Raw genomic sequence first — 13,084 nt, forward strand, 5'->3', positions numbered from 1 at the left:
ATAAATATAAATCAGTTTGACCGAACGCAGACAACGTGATTAATATTCATGAACCCAGCAGCTCATCAATTCATAGTGCATTGGATATACATTAGTATGATAGTAGAATTAGTAGTAGTATTATCTTTTAATAATAATTAATATGAATAATAATTAATATGATCTATTACTATTTTTTTTACAGAAACCATCAATGACCAAAAATATCTTAAGCATCACCACCAGTTTTAAGTTCAGTTAAAATGACAAATATGCATTCATTAGGCCTAAAAGTTAATTTTTACATAAAGGCATTGTGCTAGAAATATTACATATTACCATTATTTAGTAAAATGTATGTGATACTGATACTACTGTTGAAAAAATTTATAAAACTTTATTTTTTAAAGAAATAAATCACAATATTTCTTACATGTTTTAATTTTAATAGAAAATCCCCTTTATTTACCAGAAATAAAATGTGTTTAAATTTCATAAATTAAAAGACAAATTAAATTTGGGTGAAACTTGTTTACTGTTTTTCATAAATATATAACTTGTAGAAAAACTTTAAACACAATTGTAAATAAGTATAAAGAATGGCATTGGTTTTATTTTTAGTGCTAAAAAGTGTTTTTTTTTTAATTAGCATATTTTTGTGTTTTGCTTTGGTACCGAAATTAGTACCGAGAACCGTGGATTTTCACTGGTATCGGTAACGAATACTGAAATATTGGTACTGTGACAACACTAGTACCAAAACACCCTCCAACAGCAACTTCTTCCAACAATCCAACAACAGTTTGGTGAAGAACAATGCATTTTCCAGCACGATGGAGCACCGCGTGCCATAAGGCAAAAGTGATAACTAAGTGGCTCGGGGACCAGAATGTTGAAATTTTGGGTCCATGGCCTGGAAACTCCCCAGATCTTAATCCCATTGAGAACTTGTGGTCAATCCTCGAGAGGCAGGTGGACAAACAAAAACCCACTAATTCTGACAAACTCCAAGAAGTGATTATGAAAGAATGGGTTGCTATCAGTCAGGATTTGGCCCAGAAGTTGATTGAGAGCATGACCAGTCGAATTACAGAGGTCCTAAAAAAGAAGGGCCAACAATGCAAATACTGACTCTTTGCATAAATGTCATGTAATTGTAGATAAAAGCCTTTGAAATGTATGAAGTGCTTGTAATTATATTTCAGTACATCACAGAAACAACTGAAACAAAGATCTAAAAGCAGTTTAGCAGCAAACTTTTTGAAAACTAATATTTATGTAATTCTCAAAACTTTTGGCCACGACTGTATATATATATATATATAAACCCTTACCAACCCAAACAAAATAGTAGTGTGTCAACCATTTTAAATAATCATTATAATAATCATTAATTGGTCTGTCATTATTACAGACTGCTCCATCCTAGTAACAAAAACTAAGAGGATGCCAGTATCTAAAAAAAATACTGTCTTACATGGTGTGATATTTGATTCTCACCCATGAGCTGTATTGTTCGTGTCGCCTCTTAAAGTGGATCATCCAGTTTCCCAGAGACTTTAGAGTATCTGGTGCCAGTTTCCGCCAGATAACAGGAATCTGGCCGTTAAACAGAGCTCTCGCCACCTCATCCAGCTCGCTGCTCATTCCAACCTCACCAGCCAGGGCCTTTAGACAGAAAACACACAAACATGGTCTGCTGTGAAACCTACCAGTTTTAATGCACCATAAACAGTTCTATTAATTGTAAGCTGGAACGGTTTTTGATTTTTTTTTGTCTCTCTGTCTTCATGTCACTCACTCGCTGGAGCTCAGCCAGAGAACGGATCATCCTGAAGGTGAGTTTGTTGAAGCGTTCCAGCTCTTGTAGCAGCACTACAGACGTTGGAGAGATCTCGAGCCCCAACTTCTTACGAATCACGTCCAGGTCAAATACTTCCGGTAGTTTGCTTTGAATGTCCCGTGCCACCTGGCTGATGTACTCATCTCTGCTAATGCCACCGCCAGAGTCACCTAAAGATTTTACATGGCAGCAAATATATTTATAGCCTTTTGAAAACAACTGATATGTCAAATATATTAATTGTATGTATATTTAAATTTATATATTGTTAATATGTAGGCACTATGATCACAGTGATCATATTTCAGTATTGTAACGCAATATAAACCAGGTACCTGTCTGTGGTTGTAGCTCAATAAGATGAGTCCAAATGTCTCGGGCAGCCTGGGTGTAGTATCCAATCTCAGCATTAGGGTGCAAACCAAACACCTCTGCTGTGTTAGCAAGAGGAAGCGACTCTATCTCATCTGCAAAATGTGCAGAGTTTGAGTGTCTGTCAAATTCAAACCAGAGTCTTTCTGAAGCTAGATTGTAGGAAGCAACATACCAACATAAACCTGCTTGGGTCCATCTGGTGGGATCTTGTAGTCCACATCTTTATTGTGAAAAAAGTGGAAGGGCTGGAAGGTGTCGAAGATGAAGTCGCCCAGATACTCATCCATGTAAACTGTGAGGATCCTACGATCAAAGCTATCAATAGCCCTGCCACCATACATCACCTGAGACAAGCGAGCAAAATACTTTACTATATTTGACAAATGTTCCTATATTAATAGATTTTTAAATGTTATTTATTCCTGGGAAGGCAGAAACCTTCTTTATTTAATTTTTTCATTATCATCATTTATTAGGTTTCTATGATCAATAGAAAATTCAAAAGAACAGCATTTATTTGGAATAAAATCTTTTTGTAGCAATATAAATGTTTTTTTCTTCTTCTTTATCATTATCATTTTTTCCTTCTTTTTCTTTATATATTTTTTGTTCCTTTCTGCTTGTAAAATGACACAATTAACTTAAATGTGATTATTACCTCTCCAATTAGGTATTTGAGACTTCCCCATGGTATCATGGCATCTCCTTGAGTGTGAGCTTTGGTCAGGTAGGTGTCCAAAATTTCCATACACACCTGAGAGGAAATAAAACAACAGAATGGAAAAACAATAAAACGTTTCTTAAACTAACCTTAAACTACCTGAGCATTTCAGGGACCTTTGGGTTAGAGGAGACTTACCAGGAAGTCAGACTCGTTGAAATCATAAGGCACATTCCAGCCGATCTTGCCATACTTGCGTCTTTCCTGAACCACAGCATGGAAGAAGGCCAGCACATAAACCAGACTGCGAAAGGCTGGGTGAGGACAGTTCATCACCTTATCATTAGGAATCTTAAAATACGTTGCCCTCATGTTCAGCTTCAGTCCATTTGGAGGTTCTGTCACAACCTGAAGGTGACAAATGAGTTAACGTGGAAATGGATATTCACACATTAAATGTTCGCACATTAAATGTGTCCTGACCTTGAGGGATTTCTGCAGGATGCCAATGGGAAAGTCTTTAATGGGCTCTGTGGTGAGCCATAGGCGGAAGTCTGGATGGGGTTTAGTGATTCTTTCCAGTGCTTTCTCTAGATCCTTCAGCCATTTCACTAACAGGTGACAGTTTTGCAGCATCAGCCACTGGCCTCGTGCCACTGCGGTTTCCAACAGTTGCAATGCAACCTGAAACAAGAAATGTCAGATTTGTAACTTTTTACAGATTGTCTTGTAGAGTTCAATGGTAGATTTCCCAAATATGTCTGTTATCATATTATTGCTGGTCATATTATTACTGAAGTGCACTGTGCTGGTGTCAGATTTCATAACTTTAACATACAGACCTGTAGCATATAGATCTGTATTTGTGGGAGTGCACATTTACCTTCTCCTGTCCCTGCCCCATGGCAAGAAATTTGAGTCTGTTGGCCCCAAAGCCGGAGCGTTTGGCTAACTTCATCAGATCACTGGCTGGTTCTGAGCCTGGACTCAGAATAAACACAATGGGAGAGTTTGGGGAGCTCTGGTCAAAGATGGCTTCAAAACTGATCACGGGGGGCTGCACGTATCTGAGAGACACAGTAAAGAAGTGAGAAATATAAAGCTAGCACTTATTCTCCTAACAAATGACATTGTTTCTGATTGTCGTTCATTCAAATCTTGGACGTTTGTAATATGAATATTAAGGCTGGAATATACTGCATGACTTTTGTTTATGTTACAATTTGCACTCTGTAAGGCAATGTTGTGTGTGATACACAGACTAAGATTTTTTTTAGCTTAGTTCAGACCAGTTGAAGGATATAAAAAGGTTTGATATTCTGAGCCATATTTAGAACACATTGTTTTCATTTGTCAAGCATTTACTAGCAACCAGGCTCATGTTTCTACACAAATGAGTATGACGCCCAGTTTTTCTCTATACCAATTTTACAAGTCAGCAAAAAGTTTAAAAGTTGTGCAGTGCATTCCATCATTTAGTCTTCATTTTCCCTCCAAAGTGCTAACATTTTATTTTTATAGCGCCTTTCCAAAAACCCAATGCTGCTTTACAAAGCTAGATTAAAACTAGATAAATAACAATCAAATATAACCAAACTACAGTTCACAGACCAAGAGCTGAAGAGTAATGTATATTTTCCAAATATAACAAATACAACTTAAAAGGTCTTAAGAGATTTTTTTAAGATGCAGATGTTATGCATAAGTGAATTTCTGTTTCCTCTTACTTCTCTCCCATGGTAAGTGTGACGTAATCACTGACAGCGCGATAGACTCGGTCTAGCCTGAAGCAGCGCATCAGCAGAAGCTTCTGGAATGGAGTGAGGTTGTCCTTGTACTTCATGGGGAAAGAAGCCTGCTCTGGAGCATCCAAATCGTACCACTGCAGCAGAAAAAGAAAGACATAAATGGTCGGACTCTGTATCTCATCGTGGGTTCATCAGGTGTGTTGATGATTTCCGCCACTCACATTCTTCCATTCCTCAGGATTCTTTTCTATATCGTCTGCTAAAGTACCAAATTCATTAGGAAAGAGTTCCATAAGGCGCACTATATCCTCCCAGCCTTGATCAGGCAGCCAGTCGCACAGTTTCTTACGTTTGCTTTTTTCCAAAGAAAGATTACCTGGAGAGAGAAGGAAGATATGGTTTATCTTTTTTATTTTTTGGTTTTATATTGTAAAAGAGGGAGAGAAGTCTTCCTGAAGCTTCTACCTTTAAGGAAGAACTCTAGTTCATCCTGGGGTGCTCGGCCCTCACCCTGCTCAATCTTAATGGTCACGTTGAAGGAGAAAAGAAGTTTGTGTCTTTCAAACAGACCTAAACAACAATGCAAAAAGAAATTTGGTTTAAATCCATTGACGAAATAGCAGTGATTCTATTTCAACTTTTTCCTGTCATCACTAGCTGCTAATGTTCATGGACTATAAAAGGTCTTAATCAGATGGTATGCTCTTTAGCAGTTAATTACAGTATATAATAAAAAGTTTCCTAAAATTCTAATTTGTGATTAGAATCCATTAGACTTTAAGAGTTTAACAGGCTCACCAGTACAGCCATAGTTATAGACATTCTGTGTAAGTGTATCCATGATGTTCTTCAGTCTAGTGGGCAGGACTGCGTTGGGCATAGACTTGGACAGTGAGAGATCAAACACCTCTAAAAAGGAAGCAAGTGAATACTGGTACATGGTGTTGACCAGAGCCATCTCAGCCAGCACAAAGAACAAGACTGCTCCCCGCTTGGCAGCCGGACGGTAGCCGTCTCTCAGTGTCTCAATATCATTGGCTGTCTTTTCTGCCAGCTTCAGTTTTTCGAACACCTTTTGGAGTCAAATAACGATTGTTAAATTGTAAACAGCACATATTATCCTGTTTAACTGAGTTAATCCATATGTACACTACCATTCAGAAGACAGTACAATAAAAAAACAAATAATAATACTTTCATTAAGCAAGGATGCATCAGTGGGTTCAAAAACAAATCTGATTTTACATAAATGCTGTTCTTTTGAAATGCCTATTTATCAAATAATCCTGAAATTTTTTTTATGTAAGTAAAGGTATGTAAGTACAAAAACATTAAGCAGTGCAACCTGTTTTGAACATTGATAATAAGAAATGTTTTATAAGCACTAAATCGACATATTGTAATCATTTCTGGAAGATCGTGTGACACTGAAGACTGGAGCAATGTCTGCTGAGAAGACTTTGCCATCACAGGAATAAATAAGATTTTAAAATACATTAAAATAGAAACATCTGTCAAATACAGCAAAGTTTTTTTGTTGTTGTTGTCATTTTGACGCTGTATGTTTGATCAAATAAATGCAGTCTTGATTAGAGATCCTTTGAAAACATTAAAAAATCTTACCAATCCACTTTTTTGAACAGCAGCGTACTAGTCTGTGATAAACATTTATGAAATAATCAATAGGCCATTATGCATGTGTGTGGTGTGTAATAAACTAACCTCAGTGGCTTTGGTTTTGGTTTCTTCCAGAGTCTGTATGAGCTCTACGTTATCTAGCATGTTTCCTGTGGAGGTGGACAGCTCTCTCAACAGCGAGTCCTCAAGGTCTTTCAGCAAACGCTTGTTCTCACTAGTCTCTTGAATAAGCCGTTCTCTCTGCTCCTCCTTGTCCTTCTGCTCAAATCCCACAATAACACTCAGCAGCTGGTCTTCCAGGCCCTTTAGGGTTACTGAAAAACAGTTTAAACAGAAAGATTAAATGAAAAGCTGTAAAGTCCCAGATTAAACACATATTCACATCTAAGTCAGAAAAAAAAAATGCATCTTGACTCCTAAAAACTAGCTGATTTTTTAAAACTGTAATTAAAATAATGATCAAAAATGTTACTGGACTCATTGTGAAAACATGTGTGATGAATTGTGTGAGAGTTATATACTTCCATCTTCATGGAGACCTGATGTCAACTGGTTTGCTAAAAGGTTTGCTCTCACCTGTGTAATTGATAACCATGGCCTTCCCAAATACTGCAGGAGAGAATTTGGGGTTTGCAAGTTTGGTATTGAGGTAAAGTTTAAAGTTGGGATCATAGTCAACTTCCTTATCACCAAGTACGACAACCTGACGTCCCTCTGGCCCTTTTACATTCTTCTCAAGGACGTTGTCAATAACTGGATCAATATATTCATCCACATCTTGGAAAAGGAAGGGGAAACCATACTTAATGGCTAACTCCAGCCCCTTCAAGAAGTCTGGGTCATTGAATGATGAGATCTGCAAATCAGAATACTGATTATAAAAACAGACCAAGATTGATTACAGATAAACAAAGCAGCCTTAAGTGATATAATGACGTAAACCTTTAGATTGGTTTTCTCTTCCTTCTTTTTGATCCAGTTGAGGGCTTGCTGCTGGGGGTCAATGCACAAGGGGAAGCGGCTGGATCTGGTGGTCAGGATGCCATTCTGCACTGAAAGTTCATCTGGAGGAAGACCTTCAGATCCCCATCTAAGAGAATGCACACAGTTTTTTCGTCATCAGCAACAAATACACAATTAATATACATTCTTCTAAACATCACTTGGTGACTCACCTGCTGATCTCCACCTCATCAGTAAGCAGGTTTTCTATTCGGAAAGGCTGGCTCAGAGGAATGCCTCTCTCCACGACGTCTGCCTGCCACACCTCATACACCATTTCATTGCGAAAGTCCCAGCTAAATGCTCCCTCGTAGCTGAGGAAGGCAGCGCAGACCAGACAGTCTCCTAGAAGACGCACTCGCTTCTGCTGCAGCTCCTCCAGGTCCTCTGTCCAGCTACATGCAAATAGACATACAGTACAGCACATGACTAATGACTAAAGTCTAATTTCACTTGGAGAGAATAATTTAAGCTTTAATGTCAGGAATCGGTTCTTCTAGGAGTCATTTGCATTCAGGTTTTTAAGATTTTAATAAGTAGGCTGACCGCTTATTCTCTGATCCCAGGCCTGAGATGAGTTTGTCAGCAGCAATGAGTCTTCTCTCCATGACCTCGGCCTCCTCCTGAAGAAGTTGCTTTTCTGTCATGGCAGCCTCATATTTGTCTCCAAGAGTTCCAAGCTCTTTCTGGATGGCACTGAGCTCATTCTGGATTCGCTCCAGCTCACGTTTGCTCTGGAAGAAATTCCTCTCCAGACGAGCTACCTTTAAATGTAATTTTGTGATTGAATTTCAAATAAATGAGATGTAATAAACTTTACGCAACTGAATTCATGAATTTATCAGACCTTCTCTCTCTTAGGTTTGATGTCTTTGGCCACATCACAGTAGCCCATGACTGCCTCCACGAATCTTAGCATGCCCGAACCGGCTTTACTGATGGCTTGCATCTCCTCTAAACTGGTGTTGAGGTTCCTTAGGTAGGCTGGTTATATGATAAGAAGGTAATAGATCATCAGAATCTTCATGGGTGGGTTTACGTTAAACAGTTAAACATCTCATGGCATTGGGATCACAGAGCAGCATCAAGAAAATGAATACATTGAGGGTGGTTTACCTTTGACAGTCTTGACTTGACTGCCAGTGATTGAGTCACAGTCCATTTCCATAAGCGTACGCAGGAAGTTGCCCTCTGAAATCATGCCTTTGGCTGTCTTCCAGTTGATTTCTTTATAGCCACGTATCACCAGGATGCACTCGCACACAACCTGCACCTGTTTGGGTGGCTTGGCAAATGATCTACAAAACCACAATCAAAGAGGGTGGAGGACAGGATGAGCACAGAACCATACATGTAAATCCTGTAGACCAGATACAATTTATAAAATTAAAATTACAAATGCAATATGTATATATATTTTTTTTTATTCAACAATGGACAAGAGCATATGATTTACAAGATTTTAAGAATGGTGTGATTTGATTTAGTGTTAAAGAGTCCAGAAGCACAGTGGCCACCTGATTTCTGTGACATCAGATTTGTCCAGGTCTTGCAGGGCGAGGCGAGCGGCTTCTAAAGCAGGAAGAGCCTCAGCTAGAGAGCTCTCAGCATCCTTCTTCTCCACCACTATCACCTTATTCTGTTCCTCTATCTCTTTAGCCTTCTCCTCTGCCAAGGCTTTCTTCTCCTCCGCTGAAAGAGACAGAGTTTACAATCTATTTTTGACTTGATATAAATTACCCATAGTGCTTGTATGTGATGTTATACTAACCAACAGCAGTATTAGAGCAGATCTCTTCTAGAAGGATCTCACAGGCTGTAGTCTTCTCTGCCAGCACTACTTTCTGCTCAGCTAGCTTGATGTTGAGCTCTGCTAGCTGCCCGCTTGCCTCCTTCAGCTTATCCAAACCTCCTTCAAGACGTTTATATTGTGCTGGATAGTGCAGACAGATTAGTGTTATTTTAGTATTTATATACTATTACAGGCTTTATTAATTTTCAGAATTATATTTTATTTTATATGTTCTGTTTTAATTTCAGTCATTTTTATTTGTTTCAACATTTCCGTTAGTTGCAGTAGCAACATTTCTAATATTTACGTTTTATTTTATTTTAGTTTTAATTAACAATAACAACACTGATGCAGATGCAGTATGATATTTCAAAATCACAGACGAATTTTCCCAAACAAGTAAAGAGAAATTTGCTCTTACCCAGTATGTATTTATCTTTATCCTCCAGCAGGTTGGAGTAGGTGCTAATGAAGTCCAGGTAGTTTTTTGGGGTGACGTAGTTGCTGCGACGGAGTGTCTGCTGGAACAGTTTACTATACTCGCCTACAGAGCTGTGCACCATGCACACGTGAGCAATTACTGCCTCTGAATGACACTCTGGGATCATTGGATTCTCACCTGGAATGAGATGCGATACTGAAACTAGCATGAATGAACTGCATTGTTGTCCGCTGGTGAAAAATAATGATAATATCTATAAACTGCATTAGATTCTCTAGTCAAGACAAACCTAAGAAGGACTTGGCCACAGCGTGTAGGGCCTGAGGGGGCCATGCGGAGAACCAGTCAATGCTTGTATTATTAACCAATCCTGATGCACAAAAACACACACAAGTGAAAAAAACAAAGAACATATAAAAATCTAAAAGTAACAGTGCGACCTAATTTTTTATACATTGTTCACACACCTGGGAAATTCCTACAACGTGTTCTGAGAGTGTCTCCTACAGGTGACATTGCCAGTACTATGTGCAAGTTGTTGGCACTCTTATTGACAAAGTATTGCCATATACTCTCTTTCGAAGGACCAGAGCCATTTTTCATAGCTTCATCTCGCAGCTGGTTCAGGACTGATTCCTTCTCATCATCAGGGAACAGTGCTGGAACCATCCCTGACAACACACAGTAACTGCTGTTAGCATTTCTTTTTAATACAATCCATAAAACGGTGGCATTTGTTCATGTTGCATCCAAAGGAATTTAAAGTAAATAGAGCCATTAAACTTCATTAAGTCAGTTATAAATACCTGATGTAAGCATGTTGTTGATGAGCTCCAGAAAACCTTCCTCAGCCACATGGGCATCAGTAAACAGGAAGACCATTTTCTTATTCTCTATACCCAATTTAAGGTACAGAGTTTTTAGATCCTCACGGAAGTTAGTCTCTGAGTATCCTCTACTAAGCACAATTTCAAACACCTACAAACAAACACATAGCTAAATTACCAAATTAGAACAAAATCAATAAAAGTGGAAAAAATACAGAAAACATTACATAGATAACAGATTGAGCTGATGGATTACCTCATATCCTGCAGTGAAGGCAGCAAGCTTTGTAAGAGACTGTTTTCCTGAACCACCAACGCCAACCAGCAATGCATGACTACGGTCCATTCTGATGATGCGGTGAATGATGGTCAGGTGTTCCAGAGCATCATCAAAAAGCACCAAGTTCATCCTGGTCTTATTTTCATTATACTCCTCCAGGATCTCCTACAGGGGTCAAAGAAAAAAAAAAAGTGTTATAACCAACAATAAAAGGTTCAGACTCCCAAGTTTGTTCATTTTCAGATATACTAATGACTTTCTGCTTTAAAAAGAGTGTTTACAAGTAATGCTTGAATTGAAAAAATTTATAAATAGCTTGAATGCAATGTATGCTTCTTTGGATAAAATAATCTGCCATGTGCGTGTATGTAAATGTAAATAAAACATAAAGGCATCTATGCACCTGGAACAGAGCTTTGGATGCATCATAGTCCAGTATATCCTCATAAACTCTTGGCTCAGACTTGAGAGCCGTTCTGTAATCTCCAAACAGAATGGGGTCTCTCATGGCTGAATCAAGGTCTGATCTGAAATGCTCTTCAATCAGATTCTTTATATGCCCCTGGACCTACAGAGAGCAAAGTCATGGCATGTTACAATAATTGTGTTGTTTCAGATGGAGACAATTACAGGTTTTTGTACAATTTTACACGTTTTTAAAAATAATTATAAAAAATATTCCTATAAATATTACAGATCCATTTACTGTATATATAGTATTTATAGAGGTTATTACGTTATTATGAGCTACAGGAAGCAAACATACCATAATTTTGTCAGTTTCATTGATAAGTCTGTCATGGAAGACTCTTAAGCACTCATTTCTCCATACACGGACAAACTGGGTGATTGTACAGAACCTGGTGTGGGAGTTAACACATGCTTATTATTCAAATAAATAACACAACCTGGTCATAAAAGACATTGCATAGTGTTGAATAGTGAAGCATAGTGGGATATAGAGTAATAAATGGTATAGAGTGGAATAGAGCAGTGGTTCTCAACCTATTTGAGTATAACATTTAAAGGCCCCCAATATAATATAATATAATATTAACTGAACTTTAACTATAATAAATCTATTAACTATAATATATTATTAATAGAAACTAAACAACACTTAAAAAATAGTTATTGAGATTAAAAAATAAATATCTTGATTGTTTTTATTAGTATTTTATGTATATTCGATTTTTTTCCAAAATATTAATAATATTAAAATTAAGTAAATTAGATTAATAATAACAACAATTGTTATTATTTTTTTATTTGAGTATTGCTATTTTTATCTAATATATATGAATTCTGAAACTCTTTACCTTTCGGGATTGGTCAACGTCAAGCCATGGTAGACTCTGGAGAGATCTCGCAGGTTAAAGATATAGTGGAACTTGGAAGGTGTTGGCGGAAGGTCCTTAATTATGGTTTTGTACAACTCCAGAGTACAGAAAGTTATCTTGTCACAGATGTTTTGAATGCATTCCTCAAAGGACTAAAAATACAATAGTAAAAATTCTGATTAAAATATTTAATTTCATTACTAAAACAAGGATTCAAATCATCAGTACAATATGAGTGTAAAAAAATGGCAATATATTGATAGGTAACGATATGTGTTGGCACAGGCCTAAAATACATAGAGACATTTATATGACTTCATGATAGCAATTGCCATTTGTTCTGATATTGGGAGCTGAATTATTTCTCACACCTTGGTATGTCCTTTAAAAATAGAAGAGTAGATAAGATGCAGGGACTCCTCCTGAGGGAAGGGGATGTTGAAAACGCTAAAAAGAGAGATGAATCGAGGGTCCACTTCATTCCTACCGCCCCCAGCCTTTCCCATGGCTGCAATGAAGCCCAAGTCCTTTATGAGTTTATAGTTAAGTTCCTTTCCTCTGTCATACATGCCTCCCTTGTCCAACAGCAGCTTTAGAAGAGCTATTGGCTGCTGAGTGCCATATTCATCCACCTGAGATCAAACAAATGTGAATCCATGATGAGCACTAAGGTGAAAGTACGGTTTTCATATGACCTATGGTATAAATGCATTCTTACCCTTGGCATGTTGAGGTCATCCATAAACACAAGGAGCCTTTTGCCCATTGGAGGACCATACGTGTCCTTGGTTCTTTTTTCAACACTCGCCTCCAGAGTCCTCTGCAGGTCCATAGATGTTGTTCTCGATGAGAAATTGATGATCATCATTATCTGGGAAAAGGTGCATCTTGTTATCCTGTGTGTTAAGGCCAGCTGGAGTATATTAATTTATCGTTTTAAAAAGCTTGCGTGATCATCACGGCAATGGACTTACGGTTGTATCTGTATTCAGATTACTCAGGAAGTTCTGGATGGTGGCAGTTTTAGAGGTACCAGACTCTCCAACCAGCACCACTGGCCTTTTCACCTTCACCATCTGTTCCAACAGCCAATTAGCACGAGTGGTGTCCACTGTCGGGACTGATAGAGAGTAATGGATGAAGTAAGACTTCAGTGA

The 13,084-nt window shown here is 37.9% G+C and overlaps 1 protein-coding gene across 2 annotated transcripts in view; it reads right to left on the reverse strand.

The window, feature by feature from the left end:
- The window catches only part of dnah10 (dynein axonemal heavy chain 10), a 34,462-nt gene that overhangs the window by 1,469 nt on the left and 19,909 nt on the right, over nucleotides 1-13,084 (reverse strand). The window contains exons 45-76 of one of the 2 annotated variants that reach the window (XM_059550828.1): nucleotides 12,902-13,047; nucleotides 12,646-12,798; nucleotides 12,299-12,559; nucleotides 11,907-12,079; nucleotides 11,354-11,447; nucleotides 10,991-11,155; nucleotides 10,564-10,752; nucleotides 10,287-10,458; nucleotides 9,948-10,151; nucleotides 9,770-9,850; nucleotides 9,460-9,657; nucleotides 9,018-9,179; nucleotides 8,764-8,938; nucleotides 8,363-8,544; nucleotides 8,094-8,230; nucleotides 7,793-8,010; nucleotides 7,420-7,641; nucleotides 7,187-7,334; nucleotides 6,821-7,100; nucleotides 6,329-6,558; nucleotides 5,405-5,678; nucleotides 5,072-5,176; nucleotides 4,828-4,982; nucleotides 4,586-4,740; nucleotides 3,742-3,925; nucleotides 3,342-3,542; nucleotides 3,057-3,266; nucleotides 2,856-2,951; nucleotides 2,370-2,541; nucleotides 2,158-2,289; nucleotides 1,781-1,992; nucleotides 1,480-1,647 (exon numbers count right to left, since the gene is read on the reverse strand). In XM_059550828.1, coding sequence (XP_059406811.1) covers nucleotides 1,480-1,647; nucleotides 1,781-1,992; nucleotides 2,158-2,289; nucleotides 2,370-2,541; nucleotides 2,856-2,951; nucleotides 3,057-3,266; nucleotides 3,342-3,542; nucleotides 3,742-3,925; nucleotides 4,586-4,740; nucleotides 4,828-4,982; nucleotides 5,072-5,176; nucleotides 5,405-5,678; nucleotides 6,329-6,558; nucleotides 6,821-7,100; nucleotides 7,187-7,334; nucleotides 7,420-7,641; nucleotides 7,793-8,010; nucleotides 8,094-8,230; nucleotides 8,363-8,544; nucleotides 8,764-8,938; nucleotides 9,018-9,179; nucleotides 9,460-9,657; nucleotides 9,770-9,850; nucleotides 9,948-10,151; nucleotides 10,287-10,458; nucleotides 10,564-10,752; nucleotides 10,991-11,155; nucleotides 11,354-11,447; nucleotides 11,907-12,079; nucleotides 12,299-12,559; nucleotides 12,646-12,798; nucleotides 12,902-13,047 — 5,654 coding nt within the window. Of the gene's footprint in view, nucleotides 1-1,456; nucleotides 1,648-1,780; nucleotides 1,993-2,157; nucleotides 2,290-2,369; nucleotides 2,542-2,855; nucleotides 2,952-3,056; nucleotides 3,267-3,341; nucleotides 3,543-3,741; nucleotides 3,926-4,585; nucleotides 4,741-4,827; nucleotides 4,983-5,071; nucleotides 5,177-5,404; nucleotides 5,679-6,328; nucleotides 6,559-6,820; nucleotides 7,101-7,186; nucleotides 7,335-7,419; nucleotides 7,642-7,792; nucleotides 8,011-8,093; nucleotides 8,231-8,362; nucleotides 8,545-8,763; nucleotides 8,939-9,017; nucleotides 9,180-9,459; nucleotides 9,658-9,769; nucleotides 9,851-9,947; nucleotides 10,152-10,286; nucleotides 10,459-10,563; nucleotides 10,753-10,990; nucleotides 11,156-11,353; nucleotides 11,448-11,906; nucleotides 12,080-12,298; nucleotides 12,560-12,645; nucleotides 12,799-12,901; nucleotides 13,048-13,084 lie in introns of both variants that reach the window. The other variant, XM_059550829.1, reaches the window with a different exon arrangement.

This window comes from Carassius carassius, chromosome 5 (assembly GCF_963082965.1).
Source record: "Carassius carassius chromosome 5, fCarCar2.1, whole genome shotgun sequence".
NCBI lineage: Eukaryota > Metazoa > Chordata > Actinopteri > Cypriniformes > Cyprinidae > Carassius > Carassius carassius.